Source organism: Marmota marmota, unplaced genomic scaffold (genome assembly GCF_001458135.2).
Source record: "Marmota marmota marmota unplaced genomic scaffold, marMar, whole genome shotgun sequence".
NCBI lineage: Eukaryota > Metazoa > Chordata > Mammalia > Rodentia > Sciuridae > Marmota > Marmota marmota.
Genome location: NW_026000137.1, coordinates 1,482,227 through 1,505,050, shown reverse-complemented (window position 1 = coordinate 1,505,050; position 22,824 = coordinate 1,482,227). Strand labels below are relative to the sequence as shown.

Here is a 22,824-nt window from a genome sequence, read left to right as displayed (position 1 = left end):
AGGGCCCGGCGCGCGGCCGAAGGTGCTTGGCGCTTGGTGGTCGCCGCATTGTTGTCTCGCGGTGGTCCCCCTGAACAGCCCGAGGCCACTAGGCTGAGCCTGGCAGACCTTTACAGATGCCGAGAACGGCGCCCGCCTGCAGGATGACGCGCAGTTTGCCCGGCGCCGGAGCCTCCAGGGCCCAGGGAAGGGTTGAGTGGAGACGGCGTCGGCGCGACGGTCCTGGGTCCCCAGACCGCATGCCTTTGTGTTGGCCTGCGTGAGCGAAGGGTCACTTAGCCCTCGGTGCGCTCGGTTACGCTCGGCTAGCAGAAAGGCGTGCGTGGTTTCAGGCTGAGGCTGGAGGTGGACCTCAGCCGGGGGTTTTCAGGTTAAAGCAATTTATGACCTTCGGCAAGGCCAGGTTGGGAGTCCTCGTGGACGTTCCCATCGACCTTCCCGAATGTGCACGGGGTCTCACTGCGCGCCCCGGGCAGGCCTGGAGGCATTCAGAATCGTCACGCAGAGCACTCATTTCACTGGGTCTCAGCCACTACCCACGAGTATTGAAAAATAAAATTGTTACTTGAAAAAAATTCATTTGTATAATAGATAAACTGACATCTTTTAAAAACTGACATCCTGTAGTCATGAAGAATGGAAATTGAAGTTTCAATGATAAACAGTAAATCTCATAAAAACACCATCTTAAGACAGGGTCCACATCTATAATATGGAATGTCCAACTGCAAAGTTACAGGAAAAATGCCCCATGGAGGCTTCCATTTTATATTCTGGATAGCTAGATCTTATCACTGATTTTTGTAACACTTAAAAGATGACCCACTTTAGGGTAATATTTCATTTCTGGAAGCTTCACATCTTTTGTGATTTGGAGGCATATACCACCCCAAATATAATAACCCTAGTGTAGATGAATTTTGAGTTTTTCCAAATAAATTCCAAGCATGATCATTTTGCTTGATAACCTTAAGTGAATAAACAGCCTGCTTACTGCTAATTTGGTAAATATAGTGATATGTTTTTCGTTTCCTCTTAGAAATTTAGATAACTAAGGAAAAGTCAAAGTAGGATTGAGAATATTTAGAATAGTACCTACTGAGATAAACCTGAGACCATTATTTAGATAAGAATTTCCAAATGGCTTTTTTAAAATGAATTTTTATATTGAATACCACAGTCTCTTAGTTTCATGGTCTGTTCAGTTTAGCTAGACACAGACCCCCTAAAGTTAGATATTAATGTTTAATAACTCTTTAGCCTGGATTTATAGGTCACCACACTCAGTCTTACATGAGAAGGACAGACCACTTAAGTTAGAGACATAGGCCAGAGTTTCATCACAGGAAAGGTCAGAAACCCAAAGGGCATCCTTTGTGGGGAGGTTTCAACAAATTGGTTCTGAGAGCTCAGTGCTACCACTAGTTGTGCAGTGTAGGAAAACTGAAAAAGCACAAGTTACCCCAAATTCCTGTTGAGATCCTTCTAGACTGTTTGATATAGATGTATTCTTCCTTTAAAAAAAGGTCACACACCATGCATTTCTTTTGCCCTTCAAGAGAAAGAAAATGTCAAGAATGGCCTTCCTTGTCTGTAAATAATAGATCATTTAATAGATACATGATACTCCATTGTTTGACTTGCTAATGGAAAATAACAATTCTGCTTTGAGGAAATAAAAATAATTGTTTATTCTGAGCCAAATATGAATGACCATGCCCTAGGTAGTCAACTCCAGTTACCTGGAGAGATGCAGTTCCCCATGGAGAAGATTGGGCAAGCTCTTATAGACCACAGGAAATAGGTGGAGTCATCAGTAAGCAGACTGTCAAGGAGCTGGGAAACCTGCAAGATTTGGATGTGTTCCAGGGAATTCAGGGGCTGTCTCCTGTCTCATTTCCCAGCCTTAAGGTTGGGAGAGGCCACAGGTTCATCAAGCTTAGCATACATTTATCCCGTGGCCATAAAGATGCAAAGTCAGACACCAAGGCCAACAAAAAGTGTGTTAAAAGGGTCCCAAGGTAGTCCAGTATAGTCTTGGCTTCTTAATGAACTCTGTGCTCCAAGAAGCTCCCAAATAAAAGTGCAGCCCCTACAGAGAACTTCAGTTCACAGCCTTCCATAATTTAATTCTGTGTTGCACATTCACCACTTCCAGTTTAACAATTACAAACGATGCTTTGATGAAGCAAATCCTCTCAAGATAGGAGTACATATAGGATGCAGTAAAGATAATTTTAAAATCTTTAATTACTTAATAGATATTTATTGGATTTGGGGTTACTTGCTTTATATGACAAAAATGAATAATGTGATACCATCCCGTGCTTTCAGATCAGAAACTCCCATCCCTGAGCACAGTGCCTGAGCTCAGAGCGCATTGGTCAAGAGGATTTGAATCACTGATTCTGAACCAGGCAGGCACTTTTGAAACCCCTGAAAGATAACACGTTTTCATCTCCAGCCACTTGCATTGGCCAGAACCTAGGCTTATGACCCCAACCTCAACTGCAGGGGAGCTGGGTCTTCCTGTGTGTCTAAGAAATGGCATTGCCAATTTCTGTAATTTATGGTTTTTAAAGAAAAAAATCTACAAAATAAGATTTGAGAATACAAAATAAAATGAAAGTTTTTGAAGATAACTTTTTAAAAAAATCCTTAATTACTCAGTATTTATTGAATTGGGGTTATTTGTTTTATATGACAAAGATTCATAGTCTTTTTACAAAGTAAACCTCTAGGTTCATTTTTGCAATCGGTGTTTATCACAGGCCTGTAACCAATGTTGGGTATCTTTCATTTGACTGCCCACCCTCAGATCTAAACTATCCTTCACTGATTTCTACCCTAGTAGCTGACTCAAATAAATTACACAAATGGTCTCCCTGGTACTCGGGCTTGAATTGAATCTGACCCATGGGGACTTCCAGCAGGAACTTGAGAACTGAGGGGTGGGAGGGAGGTCATAGTGTGTTGATCTCCCACCTACCTTGGGAGGTCACCTTGAACTGGCAAAAGACCCTGTTCTACATGATCCCTCTTCCCTGCCTGGACATCCTTACCTCTGGACCTAAGGGGGGTGAGGTCTCCTTGATTCTTTCCCCAGGTTCCTTCCCCATTGTTCACTCTGCCTACACCTTCGTGAGTAGTCCCTTCATAAACTCTCAGGTAATTCTGAGTACAGGTGTCCTTATTATGGCCCTGTTATAATGGACATTAAACCTCAAAGGGATAGCAAGGTTTCTTACTTTAAAATATTGTCTGTTGGGGCTGGGGATATGGCTCAGCGGTAGAGCACTCACCTTGCATGTTCAAGGCCCTGGGTTCGATCCTCAGCACCACATATAAATAAATAAAATAAAGTTATTGTGTACAACTACAAAAAATAAATATTAAAAAAAATATTGTCTGTCCTGGAAAAACTAACAAACATGTGGACACATGAGCCAAACACTGATGGATTAATCGTGCGAGAGGTCCCTGTGCGCTGCTGAGGATGCTTGGATAGGTGGGCAGAGGGGAGTCACAGACGGGAGGAAGAGGCCAGAATGCTGGTACTGATGGAATAAAATTTTGCACATTTTAGATAGTACATCATCAATGATTTGATGTAAGGTTAAAAGCTAGGGAATAATGAAAAACTTGTGTCCTGTGTGTGAAGATCGTGGAGTCCCATCACCAGAAGAGGTTGTTGCATTGAGACCTAATAATCCCATAGTTTACTAGCCATGTGAAGTTAAGAACCTCATGACAGCCTGGCTGTAGGATTCACTGCTTACTCTTGGGGATTAAACTATGTTTTCCCAACAGATATTATTAAGTCTTAACTAAGATTCTACCCCTGCCTGTAAATGTAGACTTATTTGGAAATAAGGTCTTTGCACAAGTTAAAATGAGGTTATACCAGATTAGGGTGGGCCCTAAATCTGATCACTTGTGTCCTTATAAGAAACATTAAATTTGAATACTTAGGGAAGATGCCAAGCAGTGATAGAAATGGAGTAGGAGTGATTCTTCCCTCAAGCCTTGAGAGAGCAAGGCCCTGCCATTTCCTTCATTTCTTACCTCCAGAACTGAGAGTAAGTTTCTGTTGTTTCAAGCTAACCAGTGTGTGATTTTTGCTACAGCAGCCCTAAGAAACCAATAACTGGGCATCCCTAAAGGACAGTCCCCAAACAAAAATTTTCACTCTTGAGTTATAGGAATGTGCATGCAAGCATTCCATTTGCCCATAGCTTTCAGATGTTAACAGGTAGGAAGAGTGAGAGAGACACCTGAAAAACACATTTTGCTGTGATGGGAGGGACAGAAGTCAAAAATGAAGCTAAAAGATTAAAATATTGGACCATGTTTAGAATTTATTTAAGTCAAACAGCATACCAAACCACAGGACTTGTAACTGTTACAGAACTGCGTGATTATTCTGCCAAGATAGTTAGTTCCGTTCTTTATTTTTTAGGACGTGCTTAGTGTTTGTTTGCTTTTTTTCCTGTCAGCATCACACAAGTCCAGTGGTCATCTGGACCAGAGTGGGTCATCTGACAGCTTCACTAGGCTGTGTGGTGGGCAGCTCCCAGGTTTCAGTGGTTCCCTGCAAAGGTCACTTCCCACTCCTTGTTGGTTGCAAGACGAGCACAGCTCTGTCCCTGAGTCGTCTTCCCTGTGCTCAGCAGAGGTGAGCACAGCTTTGGCAGCTGAGGAAGAAGCATAACAAAGGGTCATGGGGTAGTTCTACATAGTCTGTTCGGAACTCACCTGCATCCCACTGCCTATCCTCATTGCCAGGGCTGACATCAGTGTGGCAGCCACTCTTACTCCCTCTGGGAGGCACTGCAAGTCATGATGCAGTGAGCAGAAGATTCTGCCCAAGTGGCAGCAAGTAACTGAGGGCAGCCATGAAATCTGCTAATCGTCCTTCTTGACACAAAAGTGAACCTGGGCTCACACTGTATAGTCATTCGCTCCCCAGAGAAGTCAGTCAACCTGGGGCGATAATCCAGGAACTCACTGGACCTCTACAGCAACTCCAGATGTGGCCCCTCTGGGGCTTAGCTGAGCCCCTGTCCTCCCAGCATACCACTGGAACCTGGAGAGGATAACTGCCATGGGTGCCCATGTAGCTGGGGAGAAATGTGAGGCATGCAGCAGTTTGTGGATCAGAGCATCAGGGAGATGCCTCGGGGCAGGACTCCTTCCCTGTTCCTCTGTTCAGCTTTGATCACCAGCTAACTTCTGAGTTACCATGTACCAGCAGAACATGGTCCTGAGTCCCTGCTTTAAGTCAGGTGCAGAGGTGCTGGCCACCTAAATGGTAGGCAGAAAGCCTGGGTGAAAGCTTCTCTCCACCAGGCCTTGGAGACGCCTTTCACTGGGTTCTCAGAAGGTCCTATTGGGACCATGGCCCATCATGTGGCCAGTTTGGGTTTATGTCCCTCCCACCCTGATTCAACCACTGGACAGGAGTCAGTCTCACTTCTAAAACACACTAAGGATGAGAAAAATGAGGCCCATAGAATTTAAGTGACTTGCTCATGGCCACAGTTACTAGCTGAGTTTAAGCTAAACCCATCCATCTTTTTTGGACTTATTCTATAAAAAATTTAAAAGGAGGGGCTGGAGATATAGCTCAGTTGGTAGAGTGCTTGCCTCACATGCACAAGGCCCTTTTGAAGTTGGTTGAATTGAAAGAGACAATTGTTAGATCTAAATTCAGAACTTCCAAATCTTAATGTCTTGTGTCAGTTTTAATTTTCTGATTTAATTAGTTTCCTAATTAGAAGGGTTAAATTAATTAACCTCATTATTTACTATATATTTAATGATTTCTCCTCTATAGGGAGTTACTTAATTTTCAATAATTGGAAAGCTTATGACAAGAGGGAATACCACCAAGTTCTATACTTATTGTGTTATGGTCAGCAGCTGGCATAGGACAGATTAATGGAAGTTTAAGTGAGATTTCACCCACTTTCTTCCCACTTGTTTTGAAACAGAAATCTTGTAAAAACTTGGATTGGGATTGAATTAGTGGAATGTCCTTTATAAAAAGTATCCTGTAATAGAATTTTATATTGTAAGAAATAGCTTTATTACATATTGGACAATGAAATCATCAAGCATTAAATAATACTAAGTTTAATGAAAAGGACGATTTCTGAAATAGTCATCTAGTTATCTAAGATTTATCATGCAAATATCACACAATACAGTATTGTGTTTCTCCTCAGACTTGTCAGTGGTGGGTGACATTTGGGAAGACACAGTAAAATAATCAGCCTAATGGATAAATGGCTTATGGGAATCAAATGTCCTGTTACTTCGTGTTTATGTATGTAAACATGTACACATTCCCATCTGGAAGAGCAGCCGAACAGGCCTGGGATGCAGCTGGGCGGCAGGACCAGGAATGCACTCCTGGCTGACTGGAGGAAGGTGATGCAGGGTGGGGTGTGCAGACGCCTAGAGAAGGGGGTCGGAGGCCTTCGGGAAAGAGCTGAGATGATGACTGTCCGTGTTTCTCAAAGGTCAGAATCCATGTGTCTCAATTTCCTACCAAAAAAATTTATGGGCTGAAATTGAGAGAGTAGAAATTGGTCTTTCACTTCGTTCCACTCAGAGACTGTTTACCCCGTTCCATTCATGGTGAGCAAAGCAGTCCCCCTGGTTCCCTGACACTAGCCCAACAGTGTCCCCGTGGCTGTGACCTCCGAATTCCATGGCCCTCATTGAAGTCTGATCCACTGAGCCCGCTGCTGGACAACCCCTCTCTCCACCTCCAGCCTGGAGGCCCTTCTGCCACTGCCAGTGTTCATGGCCTCTTCTCACCACGCTGCAGTGCTGCCTTTCTCCAAACACGCCGACTTCCCACCTCGGCCATGGCTCTGGCCCATGGGAAGGAGCCCCTGCTCAGACCTGTCCAGCTTGGCTCAAGTGCTCCATTTCATGACACATCTCTGAAGCCTGGAGAGGGAATTTCTTTGGTCCCTTCTACTAGTGATCATACACAAGTATAAACCAAGAACGAAACCGGAGTCCTTTGGCATGGGTCACGGATGACTAACCTAACCAAGTATGAGAGTGTCTTAACTGACTTTGTGGCTGGTGAGATTCTTCTCTGAACCATTTTCAGAGCAAGGAGTATAATCAGAACCAAAAGGACCCTCAAATGTGAGAGAGAACTTCATTTAAAATATCAAAAAGCCTTTGAGGTACTTCATCTCACCACCCCCACCCCACCCTCTCCCCTCCCCTACTCACATAGGTCTTTCCTCACATGTCTCCCCCACCACCCATATTTAGTATAGTGTCTGATGCCAAGTGGCGGATAGATAAATGTTTAATAGGATTTTTCACCCTAATTTTTAAGGCACCATCACAGATAATCAGGATTTTACAAATTTAAAATTCATCTCTTCTAGTGAAGTTCCTTTGCTGTGTTTTACTTTTCAGATGGAAAAAGAAGCCCACAGACATTAGGTTGGGAGCTTGCAAAGTCTTTTTTTCCATTAGAAGAAAATATTTTAAGCTCTGTGGTCCACACAATTGCCACTTCGACTTCTCAGCTCTGCCGCTGCAGCGTAATACTGGCCACAGACAGTGTGTGTGCTAAGGAGCTGTGTCCAACACACCTTTTATGCACAGGCCAGAAGGGGCTGGACAGACCTTGGCTTTGGATCCATGACTGGTTGAGCGTCTGAGGTCGGAGACCAACACCCAACAGACGTTAGCTGGCTAACCAGCCGTGGGGCCCCAGCACGGCACCCTGCTTCCCCGAGATGGCTCTCTGACTCAGGAGGGGTGTCTGAAAGCTTGACCATCAGGGAAACAAGGGAATTAGGGCTAATTAATTAGTCAAGTCTTTGAAATCCACAGAGAAAAGAGCCTCAGAATAAGTGCAAACTGTCATCCTCAGTAATATATTTGTGGCACTTTCATTAAATTTTCTCTCAGATCTTGAAAACTGTATCTCCTGGCTGCAGAGATTTTCATTGCAGTATAATTATGAAGCCTCCCCAAATAATCACTTTTTAGTTTGTGATACTCGGTGGGGCACCATGCCAGCTGCCAAGGCCTGATGGAGCTGTTCAACTGGAGACTCATTAGCACAGCACAGGTGAAAATGAAGAGTGGTGGTGAAACTTGTTCCCAGAGTATAAAATGTAAATGCCCATTGTTCAGGGTGCTTCATGGAAAAAAAGAAAGAAAGAAAAGAACAGCAGTAATACAAAGAAAGTTAAAATACCCCGGCATCTATCATGATGAGATATTAGGTCCGCTTTCCACAGATACTAATGGAAGCCATCTTTACCACAAAGAGCGTGGATGTTTCAACATGTGATAGCCATTTTTATGAATGACATTCACAAAGACAAAGGGTCACTGGTTTGGTATGTGACTCGTTAAATGAGTTCATTATTGTTCATTTTAGTCTTTTTTAAAAAATTTTTTAGATGTTGATGAACCTTTATTTTATTCACTTATTTATATGCAGTGCTGAGAATCAAACCCAGTGCCTCACACATACTAGGCAAATGCTCTACCACTGAGCCCCAGCCCCAGCCCTGTTTTAACATAAGCAAGTGTTTGAGCTTTAACTGAGAACAAGTTTAGAAACTGCAAATCTAAAAGGGTACCTATGAGCTACTCTTTGTTCATGAACATTCTAATCCCAGTTAATTCTCAGGACACACTTTCAAAGATATTAAAAATCTAGCTCCATGGAAGCTCTGTTACTAAACTGTATTTCATGAACATGTGTCATAAGGAATTCTCCTCTCAGTTGTAAATCGGTTCAATTTTCATCACTTAAAAACTTAGTATTCTTGGGCTAGGGATGTGGCTCAAGCGGTAGCGCGCTCGCCTGGCATGCCTGCGGCCCGGGTTCGATCTTCAGCACCACATACAAACAAAGATGTTGTGTCCGCCGGAAAAACTAAAAATAAATATTAAAATTCTCTCTCTCTCTTTCTCTTTAAAAAAAAAAAAAACTTAGTATTCCTTAGAAAGACAAAGACATTAGTATTATTTTTATTTATTTTTTATTTATAGTAGATTATTTTATTATAGTAGATTATTACTGATCAAGAGTATGGGTAAGATGAATCAAAACACAGGTCACATCAAAGACTTAAGTGCTGCCCCCGACCAGTGCATGCAGCTGAATTTAAGGTCGCTCGTGTGAATTTCCTGGGATATTAAATAAAACACAGACACACATTTTATCTTTAAATCAAGCTTCAGGGCAGCTCCTCTGTTCTCTCAGCCTCAAGCTCCCCAAATGGGAGAGCGAGGAGAGTCAAAAGAGGCTAGCGAGAGAGCGAGCACATTCAGAAGTGAACTTTTATTGGGGGGACCCTCATTCTTAGAAAGTTCCATCCAAAAAAGGTCAGGAGGGACAGGGTTACAAGGACAGGTGAGTAATTCCACTCCTGGGGCTGCAGGAAGGCACGTCTACGTCTGAAGACACATTCTGCTACTTTTAGGATCAGGGCAATATCCAGTCACTACGAAAGTGACCAGCAGAACCTCTCTGATCACAGGAAGGAGAATGCCAGTCATTCAGTGAGACAGCCTCCCACACTTAAGAGTGAGACCCAAAACTTGAAAATGTGGAAAACACTTCAGGACATCAATTTGGATAAAGATTTCTTGATATGGCCCCCAAAACACAGGCAACAAAAGCAAAAATGAACAAATAGGATCACATCAAATTAGAGAACTTCTGTACAACAAAGGAAACCATCAACAGTGAGACGACTTGAAAAATGGGAGAAAATATTAACCAGCTATTCATCTGACAAAAGTGGGGATGCAGAACATATAAGCACTCAACAACAAAAACAAAATTAAAGATGGGCACAGGATCTAAATAGACATTTAGACATCTCTGAAAAGAAGAAACACAGATGGCCAACACATATGAAAAAAACACCAGCCCTAATCATCAGGGAAATGCAAATCAGAACCACAGTGAGAAGTCACCTCATTCCAGCTAATCGGCTACTATCAGACAAAAGGTGTGCAGTGAAGATCTGGAAAATTGGGAACTCTTATCCATTGTTGGTTGGAATGTAAATTAGCTCAGCCATTATAGAAAAAAATGTGGAGACTCCTTAGAAACACAGGTACTATAGGATCCAGCGATCCCTCTATGGGGTCTGTATCCAAAGGAACTGAAATCTGTGTAAAGGACATCTGTTCTCCCATGTACATTGCAGTACCACCTAAAGTTGCCAAGTTATGGAATCAACCTAGGTGCCCATCAACATATGGATGGCTATGGAGATACGGTCTATGTATAAAATGAAATATTATTCAACCATGTAAAAGAATAAAATTCTGTCATTTGCAGTTACATGGATGGAACTGCAGGTCATTGTGTTAAGTGGAATTAGACACCACATGTTCTCACTTAATATGGGAAGCTAAAACACTGGCCTGAAATAAGTAGAGAATAATGGTTACCAATGCCTGGGAAGGGTGTTGGGGAGGGCAGATGGAAAGAGAATGGTTACAGGGTACAGGGTGCGGTGGATAGGAGGAACAGCTGAGGTGTCGTAGATGGCATAGTCGTGTACAGCAATCAATTGAGTAATCTAAAATGGCCACTATTAGAACATTCCTAATACAAAGAAGCAACAAAGATATGAGGTGATAATACAATTACCCTGATCTGATCTTTTTAAAAAATATCTCCTCTGTGGCCTGGCGCGGTGGCACACGCCTGTAATCCAAGCAGCTTGGGAGGCTGAGACAGGAGGATCACGAGTTCAAAGCCAACTTCAGCAACAACAAAGCACTAAGCAACTTTGTGAGATTGTCTCTAAATAAATAGGGCTGGGGATGTGGCTCAGTGGTCGAGTGCCCCTGAGCTCAATTCTTGGTACCAAACAAAAAACCCTCATGTGTTAAAAAATAACAGAAAAGGAAAGAGATCATAGAAAGAGACAGGGCAGGCCTGACTGGATGGCCTCGGCTTCCCGCTCTGCCCACCGTGGGGTAAAGATCCACGTCAAGGATAGAGGTGTTCCTCTCGCTCTGAGTTACCCCACAGCCCCAGGGAGGGCCCGTCTGTGGGGGGCAGAGGAAGTCTGGAGAACAAAGGACAACCTCAACGACATGAAAACAGTTTGTCTCTAGAGTGTTTTTCAGGCAACCTCGATCACAGAATGTTTAATAGAGTTCTGGACAACTCTAGTGTCTTCCTGAGAGAGGGCACTCGCTGAGTGTGAAGCGAGCTGGGAGAACTCTCACAGAGGCACCAAAGCCAGGGGAGTCGGCAACCTTGTGTGCTCCATGTTCTATTCCTGTGAGGTGCAAGTACCGTTCCTTCCAGCTTCTCAGGCCAGTAAGGGAAGATGGACCAGCAGCAGCAAAATGTATGAGCTGACCCTGACCCAGGGGCCTTGGCGAGGAAATGAAGACACAAAGAAGTGGTTCAACCTGCGCTTTTTATTCTGCATTCAAAGAAGAGTGGGATTGTGGGAAAATATGATAGGGCAAAGACTGGGAGCCAGGGCTGAGACGCTGGGGGAACACAGTAGGAGCTCTTCCCAGCCCTCGCTTGAGGGTCTTAGGCCTGCTTCAGGGCAGGGCCTTCCTGCCACTTCCCAAATTCCTTCAGCTTGAAAGCTCAGTGTGCCAAGGAGACTGCGGCAGCACCTCCCAGACCCCATCAAGTGTGGGACCAGCACAAAAGTGGACTTGTACGTTCTATGTTAGGCTTTGTGACGTACGGATTTCATTCTGCACACCCACGACATTCACTAGAATCAGAGACAGAAGCTTCCTCCCCACTGCTTTTTGCAGTGGTACCTGCATAAAGATTGACCAGAGATTGGCAGGCTTGAAACCCTGTCCCTGGATATCTGCCCAGTGGCCATTCCTGGTGTTTTAGTCAGCTCTTTCGCTGCTGTGACTAAAAGATCTGACCAGAACAATTTTCGGGAAGAAGAGTTTATTTGAGGGCTCAAGGTTTCAGAGGTCTCAGTCCACAGAAGGCCGGCTCCATTCCTCAGGGCGAGGAGAGGCAGGACATCATGGCAGAGGAATGTGGTGGAGGGAAGCAACTCACAGGGTGGTCAGAAAGCAGAGAGTGACTCCACTCTCCAGCACAAATATATGTCCCCAAGCCACACCCCTTCCCACCTCCTCCAGCCTCACCCCAGCACCTCAGTCACCTCTCATTTATCCCCATCAGGGGATTAATATGTTAGGACCCTTACAACCCAATCGTTTCTCCTCTGAGCCTTCTTGCACTGTCTCACATGTGAGCTTTTGGGGAACTTCTCACATCCAAACCATAACACCTGGAATCTATAGTAGGGCAGTGGCTTTATTTCCCATCAAGGGTTGTTTTCAATTATAAAATGCTGAATTCCAGCTCTCTTACTGCTAAATAAAGACCCAGAACTGCAGAGAAAGGGCAGAGGCCTCACCAGGGCCCTGGGGTCCCACCCAGCTGTCCTTTTCTCCCCCACTCCACACTGGCCCATTGTTTACTTGGCTCCCTTTTTCCAATCCTCTTCCATCTTGTTTGATTGATATTTTGCTTCCTTTCCATTCTCTACTGCCAAGAGAGCAGCTTTTATCAATAAAGTAAGACAAGCTACAGGAAGTTAAATCGGGTCAATTTAATGTGGAAACATGCTGTTCTCACCTTGAATCTTACAAAACCAATTTGGCTCATGAAAGTTAAGCATTTTGTTAGAGGATTTTCATCCTTAATGGCAAAAGCAGTCTTGCCTCTGTGTGCGTTCATACGTGTGCATGAGGGCTCTGCTGTCTCTGGGAGCTTGCTCCGATTCCCTCCAGGAACAGCCTTAGGCTTCCGGGTAGCTGACGCACACATCCACCTTACCAATCCAGGGGCCCTGTGACGAAGGCCCATGGAAAACCACATCCACCCACGGCCAACCTGGGTGTTGCCAAGGCAAAGGAATACAGAATGAGAAGAAGAAGAAAGCAGAAGTGTGATCTACCGTCTGTATCCGGAAATTAAGCATGGTTCAAGGCAATGTCCGCTGCACAAAGGATGGCGTGGGCATGGCTACGTTGTGTCCACTCTGCTGGGAATGCACTTCTCAGCATTCGCTTCCAGGCATGGTTGGGGTAGGCACGGTCCTGAAAGGCATTTGCCCATGGTTCGCAAGGCAGACGTGGGTCAACAACCATGTTTTTCTTATGCTCCAGAGGCTGGTGCAGGGCATGGGACACTGGTGCAGCCCATGCACATTGTCACCTTTCTGCTGGCCCATGGAACTGGTGGCAGCAGCTGCACCCGCAGCACTTCCTGCTCCTGCTAGGTCCTCTTTCAGCTCTCCCACCTCCAAGGCCAGAGTGTTTAAGTCCTGCAGCATCTCCTGGCCACCCACTCACTGAAGCTGGAGGATTAAGCTTAGTGAGAGACTAGTGAGGGCTCCAGCTGAACCCCACCCAGTGCGGTGCAGAGTGGCTCCCTCCTCTGGCTTCCTTCCCGCCATGCCCCGGGCACAGCCCTGCAGCCCCACTCAGTGGCTGTGGTCACGGCTCAGTCTCTGAGGCGGATCCCTTGAGCCCCCCTTGCTGCTCTGCTTCTGGGTGAAGGCCAGATTCAGGGTAGGCGCTAGACAGATTTGCCCTCCTTTCCCTCTAAAGCTTCAAATCTGATTCCATGTGCCTGTGTCCTTAGGAACCTACCCATTATTTCCTCTTCCTTTTATTTCTTCAGCCTCTCCTTATGGGGTCCTCAAGGAAGCCTTTAAGTAAGCTCACACTTTTGCAAACTCCCCCAACTCCAGTCTCCTCTAACTTCTCCTTGTTTCCTCCTTCCTCTGGAAGGAGTTGTGTTTAATGTTTCTCTCTTCACGTCCCAGCTCCTCAGCCCATCTGAACTGACTTCCCCTGACAATTCTCCAGGTACCAGTGACCACCATATTATTAAATCCATTCGCAGTGTTAGCCCATGTCCAGTTGACCCTTGGCAGCCAGTGATGCTGTTGACCTCTGTCCTTCATGAAACACTCTTCCAGCTGGGCCTCCAGGCTGGTACACAGGGGCTCGCTCTCTGCATGGCCCAGCTTATTTTCTCAGAGGCTATCCCAGTGCCTGTGGGGTCCATTCTCCCTATTGCAGGTTGAAGATTGTGTGTCCCAATTCCCATGTAAAAATCCTTACCCTAATGACATGGCTCTAGGAGGTGATTAGGTCATGAGGGTGGAGCTCCCTTCATGGGATTATTGCCCTTATAAGTGACCCAGAGAGCTCTCTTGCCCTTTTCCCTTTATGAGGACACAGTGAAAAGCTCCCTCTGTGAACCAGGAAGTGGCAATCCAGCTGATAGCAATGCACTGGGGACTCACAGCCTCTAGAATTGGGAGAGATGAGGGTTTCTTGCTGAGCTGCCTGATCTGTGCATTTGTGTTGTGCAGCCCACATGGTCTGAGACCACCCCACACTGAGGACTCACCTCAACCTCCAGCTCCACCGCCTTCAGACCTGCAGTCCTATTTAATATCTCAAAGAACCACAAACTCAACACTCCAAAAATCAAACTCACATTTTATACTAAAGTGTGGTTCTTTCTCTTTTCCACATCATGAAAGAGCCATTCATCCAATTATGCAGGTCAGAAGCCTAGACCTTCACACCTCCATCTCTCCCACCCTCTCAGCTCACGCAGCATGTATCCCCCGGATGTGACCCCTACATTTCTCGTGAATGACCTTCATGTTTCCATCTTCACCCCACCCATGCACCAGAGTCCACGTGACCATCGTCATGAGTCAACACTACTCTAGTGACCTCCTCGCATCCCACCTGAGCTTCCCCGTTTTTCCTCTATACAGTCCCCAAGCATATCTTCAAAACACAAATCTAATCGTATTATCTCCTGTTTTTTAATATACTCCAACAATTTCCCCTGTTGCATGGTCCAAAATGCCATGTCTGACTGCCTGTCTCACCTTTCCAGTATCAAGCAGTTCACATACATGTAATTGGAGTTTCAGAAAAAGAGGCAAGGGATGGAAGGAAAACATTTGAAGAAATAATGAATGATATTTTTCTTTTCTGATATAAAATGTAAACCCTCTATTTACTAAGAACACCCCAAAATGAATAGCTCAAAGAAAACAACACCAAGGCATATAATCATCAAATCATGGAAACCACCGTCTGGGAGAATGCCGCAGTCCGGCTGCAGCAAAATAACCCGGGGGGTGATGAACAACTTGTGTACGTTGATACAGCAGGAGTGGAAGCCGTTTATTGCAGGACAGGAGCAGTATTTATACATTCCACACAGCTTATCTAATTAGCATAAACTAGATACAGCAGTCAACCAATCAGGAATCTCCACACTTAATGGCTTGCTTTGTTACTTCTCAAACCACTCCCTCTGGCATTTTGCCAGGCACCATCCAGACTTGTTTACGAACTTTAACATTCCCCTGGCAAAATGCCAGGTGTTATTTTGACTTGTTTACAGACTCTAACAGGAGAAAACATTTGCAATTCATGCATCTGGCAAAAGACTTGTAGTTAGAAAATATGAAGAACTCCCATAACTTGACAATAAGATGACAAAAAAATCCTAAAAACTGTAAAGATGGGCAAAAGATCAGAACCACTATCTTACAAGAAAGGGAGCATAGCGGTCAGTGAGCACCTTGGGTCAGCACCTTGAGCCATTCAGGAAACACAAGTCAGAGTGACAAGATCCTATGTCGTGTCCAGGTGTCCAGTGAGACAGCTCACATGGGGAAGACTGGCAGCACCAGGTGTGGCTAAGCATGGGGCAGCTACAAATCCTGCGCATTGCCAGTGTTAGTGGGGAGTGGTGCAGCCATTTGGAGAATGGCCCGGGAGTTTCACATAAGGGAAACGTTTACCACATGACTCAGCAATTCCACGCCTTGGCAGATTTACTCAAAAGAAATAAAAAAGTACAACCACAAATTGCTTATACACAAATATTCCCAGTCTTGTTAGTCCTAAAACCGCAAGCCGGACACCATATGAGGTGCTTTGATTGCCGAATTACAAACACAGTGTGGTATATCCATTCAATGGGATACACATAAATGAACCTTAGAAGTACTCTGCTGACGCATGGTAGAAACGGATTACATTTATGAGATGTTTTGGAATAGGCAAAAATGTAGCCACAGAAATAAGAAATTGCCTGATTTCAGAGGAATCTTTCTGGAATAACAGAAATATTCCATACCACACTTGGCATGGCCATTACATGATAGTGACTTGTCAAAACTTATTGAACTGTGCACTTAAAATGGGTATATTTTGCTGTATTAAATCATACCTTGATAAAATTGATTTCTAAAGTGATAGGAAATTAACTATACTGATAACCAATTATCTCCAAAATAAGACTATTTTTTCTAATCTCCATATGTTAATTTTTACTAATAATTGTCTATGTTTAATAAGTGATGGTATGATTTAGATTCTTTGGAAGTTATTGAGCAGGGGAATAATATGGTCTGATTTGTATTTTTCTTTATAGACTTTATGTTTTTTTAAGCAGTTCTAGTTTCATAGCAAAATTTAGTGGAAAATCACACCAAACCCTGTAAAGATGTACAATTACTGTATATATATTAAAAACAGGGACCAGGGGTGTAATTTAGTGGTTAAGCATGTGCTTAGCAGTCACAAGCCCGGGGTTTAAGCTTAGAATCAAAATTAAATAAAAATAAATATTTTTAAAAAGAATAAATTCAAGTGGAGAGTGTACTGTTCACATGAGCCCCCAACCCCCCAGGTGCACAGCCTCCCCATCATCAACGTCCTCCACTGGAGTGTCCATTTCTTAGGATGAACCTTCACTGAAATGGCATTCCCACTTGGAGTACACAGCCTACATTAGGTTTCATTCCTGATGAACATTCTGTGAGTTTGGATGGATATATCATGTGCATTTTTTTTAAGAGAGAGTGAGAGAGAGAGAAAGAGAGAATTTTTTTTAATATTTATTTTTTAGTTATCAGCGGACACAACATCTTTGTTTGTATGTGGTGCTGAGGATCGAACCCGGGCCGCACGCACGCCAGGCGAGCGCGCTACCGCTTGAGCCACATCCCCAGCCCCATTATGTGCATTTTTTAATGGTCCCTATTGATGATGGATGCATGTGATTTAGGTTCCCAGATGCGCCAAGCACTACCTACCTCCAGCTTATAGCGTCCACCCTCGACCTGGTCCACTCCTTCATGCTACCTGATTATGGTTGAACCACGAAGCAACTCCAATTTTGAATCAAATTAAAGCAAGCTTATATTTTCTTTGTTTACACAAAGAAAGCTGGCCAGGACTGTCTCTCCCTAAGCTATGCATCTGGCAAAAGACTTGTAGAGGTCACCATCCCAGCTCTCCAGGAAGGGGGGTGTCTTGAGAACTTATAGCTAACAGGATTTTGACAAGCGTAAGACAAAGGCAGAAGGTCAATGATCTACATGGCTTAACATTTCAAGGTAGGGAATAAATTCAGATCCCAACATCAGAATTTATGAGGTGCCGCTAAGTTTTCAGAGAGGGTTGTTATCTGGTCCGGGAAAGCCAGGCATGGGTGAGGTCAAGGCACGGGCAGGAATTCCAAATAAGTTTAGAAATTGCAGTAATTTATAGTAAAACAGAAATTAACTTTTCATGACTTTGTGACGAGATGGCTCCCAATCTTAAGATAGAACTAGGCTGGGTTCAACAATTAAACCCAAGCACTTTTGAGTTTTAGTGACTCCAGGAATTTTACAGGCCCAACCCAGGGCCTTGGTCCAATGGGCAGCAGGATGAAGCTTATGCCCCTGAGAGTGATATGCAAGATGGCAGGGTGTGTGTGTGGGGGGAGCTTAGTCAGCTTTTCTTGCTGCTGTGACTAAAGACCTAATCAGAACAATTGTAGAGGAGGAAAAATTTATTTAGGAGCTAACAGTTTTCGAGGTCTCCATCCATAGACAGTGTCGCAATGGGCAAAAGTTGCGACTTATGCAGCTGAGGGGAAATATAAAGAATGACCACGAGCTTCTGCCCTTTTCAGTGCTTTGTTCACTCAAATCACTGAATACAATTTCACTCTATAGGTTCTTGATCAAGAAAATGATGAACTTTAATGCTGGGCACTGCAATAGACACAATCAATTCACAACAAACAATTCTAGATTAACTCTAAGCACTGCAAACACACTTAATCAGGACAGGCTTGTGACAGACATTCCCTCTGCGTGCTAAGCTCAAGTGTCAGATCAGAAATCTCAAGGCTTAGGCTCTAAGACCAGCAGATGCACACTCACTCAGACCACGGTCATCAGGTCAGGAACCAAGGCAGGCTTCACCTGGGGTGGACCTGACAGCAGGCTGAGAAGGTCATAAGGAGAAGTCCTGGCTCTCACGGAGTCAAGATGTGGCTGTAGAGTTTGAGAGTGGTGAGGAGGATGCAGAGGATCAGGTAAATGAGGAGAAGAATTGGGATGTCAGTCCAGGTCCTCATCAGGTTCTCCAGCGTGAGGATATCAGTGTCAGCTGGTTGAATGTCTGCTCATTTGCTCCATTATTTATACTAAATTTGGGGGCTTCTGACCATCTTTTCAATCCCTATCAGCTGTTACTGGATTTCTCAGTGATGTCATTTGTCCTGAGGTTAAAGCATCTGGTCAGGTGGTCCCCACCCTGAGATTCTCTTATCAGGGTGAGAGCAACATGCCAGAGGCTTTACTCTGAGTCTGTCAGGGTGAGGAGAAGTGACTTGTTTGTGCCTGAGGGCCACGCTGGAGGGCTCCATTAGCCTTGCCTGGTGAGACTGCAGGTTTCAAACTGGAGTTTTAAAATGGAGTTGCTTAGGCTAAGGGCCATCCTTACAGACAACAGCCTCCATTCCTCAGGGCTCAAGGTGAGGCAGGACATCATGGCGGAAGAGTGTGGCAGAGTGAAGCAGCTCATGTGGTGATCAGAAAGCAGAGAGAGGTCCCCACTCACCAGATACAAATATATACCCCATAGCCACGCCCCAGTGAGCCACTTCCTCCAGCCACACCCTACCTGCCTCTAGTTATCACTCAGTTAATGCCAGCAGGGACTAATTCACTGATTAGGTCAAGGCTATGTCCAATCATTTCTCTTCCAAACCTTCTTGCATTGCTCCCATGTGCCATTTGAGGGGTCACCCCATCTAAACCACAACAGGAAGACAGATCCTAGGTGGAGCTGGCAGGACGGGAGATGATGTGGTAGTAAACCATTCAGACCTGGGATCAAGGACCAGAGAGGAATAGCTGTCCCTGCCCACCCTGCCCGACCTGCCCCCTGCCTTGATCCTCCTATGGTGCTGGAGACTATGGCCCAGAAGGCGGATCTTACCTTTCTATGGCAGAAACTTAAGAGAAAAAAGAAAAAGGGCACTCAAAATTTATTACAGGCCTGAGGCCTGGGAGTACACTCCTGAGTCTTTCATTTCACAAGCGCCTGCATTTGTAGGTTGACGACCCTCCCCACCATATCGGTGTTTCTGAAGGAGTGGTGACACCAGCCCCAAACCCACCTATGCAGAGCTGCCCCCTGGGGGGTAGGAAAGTGAAAGCCACCTGTTCTGCTCACGCCAGTTGCAGCAGGGCTGCAGCCCAGGGTTTTCACTGCTCCATAGGCTGGAATTGTGGCTTGGCTCTTCAATCTTTAACATAGCCAGATCTTGTGCTGGTGCATAAGCCTCGCGCTGCAGCTGTGCACACAGAAGCAAACCTGGGCGTGACGTGGCTCTGTGCCTGCTTGCTTCCAGGTCGCTGGCAATCCAGGCTTTTGAGTTGTTTTTATCAAAGTTGGATTAGAGCTTGCAAAGTTCTCCCCAGTGTACTGCTGGTGGTCTGCCCTTTCTGAAAGATAGTACTTCCAAAAAAAATTGTTACAGCTAGTTCTTTTGGCATTTACTTGTTTTTAAATAATGGGCTTGTGCTGTATTTCTGAACTTTTCACTTTTAACCGTGACGTGTTGATGCCTGATTGTGGGAAATGGAGATGGCTGCACCTCTCCACTCACACTCTCTCCTTGACGCGCCTGTGTAAAAGCTCTCAGTGAGCCGCGTGGGTACTGTCCTCAAACAGTTGGCTCTCGGGGCACTTTGATCACACCCCCTCACCCAACGCTGTCTTCCTGCAATATTCCTCAGCTCTGTCTTTCCATTAGGTCAGCCTAACAAGCCCCTGTAACTGGTGTCTTTGCTGAGGTGTCTCTACTGGGGCCCTGAGCGTCTGGTCCCATTCTGCACCAGCTGATGCCTGAGGTCCTGCAGCCTCCCTCTCCACCTCTCCTTCTCCTGACTGGACGGATCCCTTTTCTTCTGCTGCCAACATCTCCCTCTTCCTTCCTAGGGTACCTAGGGTCTCCTATGAAAACATGCACGGCAGGTAACAATTTTAAAGTCCTCTCTGATAACTAAGGAATTGATTTCTATTCTACACCCAACCTTGGCTAATTTGCTAGGATACAGAATTCCACACTGAACATAACTTCTCAGTTTTAAGGACGTGGCTTCATGGTCCACAGCCTCCAGCATCATTTGTGAGACACCTGGTGTCATCCCAGGCCTGGCTTGTGTGAGACGCTGCTTTTGACTCCCTCTCTGCAGATGTGGAGAAGTGTTCACTGCCCCCACCACCCAGTTGCCATGGAAACGTGCCTTGATTTTTGGACTGGGCATTCTTGGAACTTGTGGAACCCTTCCAGTTTGGGAGCTTGAGTTCTCTGGTTCTGACAGAGCAGCCCCTGCCACACGTGCCACGGGGCCTTGAAACTAGCACTCCCGTGGAAATGGAAATACTTCAAGTATATTGGGTTAAAGAAAATGAAATATATTATCAAAATTAGCTTCATTTCTTTTTTCTTATATTTTTAAAAATGCAAGTAGAGGGCTGGGGCTGGGGCTCAGTGATGGAGCACTTGCCTGGCATGTGTGAGGCACTGGGTTCGATTCTCAGTGTCACGTAAAATAAATAAAGGTCTATCAACACTAAAAAAAAAAAAAAATGCAAGTAGAGACTCACACTTACAGCTCTGTTCTAGAGAAGTCATCAGGAACCATGTCTTTGAAAATTTCTTGCCCTTTTTCTTTTCCTTAAGTCCACACTCCTCTATCAATAGCCTTTGTTTTGTTTGTTTGTTGCTGTCCTGAGGATGGAACCCAGGGGCCCTCTACCACTGAGCTACATCAACAGTCCTTTTTATTTTATTTTGTTTTAAATCTTGAGACAAGGTCTCCCTAAATTTCCCAGGCTGGCCTTGAACTTGCCACCCTCAGCCTCCCAAGTGACTGGATCACAGGCGTGCACCACTGCACCCTGCTCCACGGCTTTTTCTTTTTTTAAAGTCCTTTGAATTTTCATGTAGATTTTACTGAGAGCTTTTTCTTTTATTTTCTGATTTTGTTGCATTTTTCTACTTTCTTGAAGAATTTTGAAAAACTTGTCTTCTACTGAGTTTTTTTATAAAAATTATCATGGAAATTTGTAGACTTATGCAAAATAGAGTGTCGCTAGGGGGCAAAATTGCAATGTATGCAGTCGAGGGGAGAAATAAAGAATGTCCACACGCTTCTGCCCCTTTCAATGCTTTATTCACTCAAACTGCTCCATACAATTTTACTCTATACGTTCTTAATCAAGACACTCCTTAATGCTGGGCTGCAATAGACATAATCAGTTCCCAGCAGACAATTCTAGGTTAATTCTAAGCACTGCAAAACATACTTAATCATGACAAGCTAATGACAGGCATTCCCTCTGCATGCTAAGTTCAAAAGTCTCAAGCCTTAGGCTTTATGTCCAGCAGATGCCCACTCACTCAGACTGCGGTGACCAGGTCTGGAACCAAAGCAGGCTTCTCCTGGGGTGGAGTGGACGACCCATTGAGGAGAGGGTCATAGGAAGAAGCTGTGGCTCTCACCAGGGTCCAGACGGGGCGGTAGGGTTTGAGAGTGGTGAGGATCACGCAGAGGATCAGGAACGATGACAATGATGGGATGTCAGGTCCTCATCAGGCCTCCAGCCCGAGTGCACCCTTGTTTTGGCTGGCTGAATCCCTGTTCATTTGCTCTATCATTTATACTAAATTTTGGGGCTTTTTGACCTCCCTTTCAATCCTTATCAGCTACCACCGGATTTCTCAGTGACATCATTTACCCTGGGGTCAGAAACATCTGGTCTGGTGGTCTCCACCCCATCAGGCGAGGACAGCCTGCCAGGGGCTTCCTCTGTTTATCAGGGTGAGGGGAAGGGACTTGTCTGAGGCCACACTGGAGGGCTCTGTGGGTGTGCCTGGTGAGACTGCAGGTTTCAAATGGAGTTTTGAAACCTGCAGTCTCAGCCGAAACAAGGATGCACTTGAGTGGGAGGCCAGATGAGGACCTGACATCCCATCACTTGTCATCGTTCCTGATCCTCTGGGTGATCCTCACCGCTCTCAAACTCTACTGCCTCATCTGGACCTTGGTGAGAGCTGCAACTGTCAGATCAGGCGAGGCGGGCAGCGACCAAAGGAGGCAGATTTAAAAGGGCCGCTGAACGAGGCTTTATTGAGACATCACTCCCGGGCGGAACTCGATCAGACCCACAGAGGGGACAGGAGAAGGGTCTGAGGAGAAGCTCCTCTGGACTTTTATGGGGCTTACAGCAGGAAGAGAAGGGCTTGGGACAGGAAAAGGTGTTTCTAGGGTCCCTTGCCCCCTTGGAGTTGGTCAGGGGAGTTGGCTGAACTCCAGGATTGGCCAGGGGGTCCTGCTGATTGACAGGCGTTAGTCAGGAGATCTGGCTGATTGACAGGCTTTTCCGCTGGCATCTGATTGA

At 45.2% G+C, this 22,824-nt stretch overlaps 1 protein-coding gene across 1 annotated transcript in view; it reads right to left on the bottom strand.

The window, feature by feature from the left end:
* The window catches only part of Paxip1 (PAX interacting protein 1), a 49,974-nt gene extending 46,855 nt beyond the window's left edge, over positions 1 to 3,119 (bottom strand). Inside the window, exon 1 of the mRNA XM_048785399.1 lies at positions 3,063 to 3,119. Within this exon, the coding sequence (XP_048641356.1) occupies positions 3,063 to 3,119 (57 nt within the window). The remainder of the gene's footprint in view (positions 1 to 3,062) is intronic.
* Between the last annotated feature and the right edge of the window lie 19,705 nt (positions 3,120 to 22,824).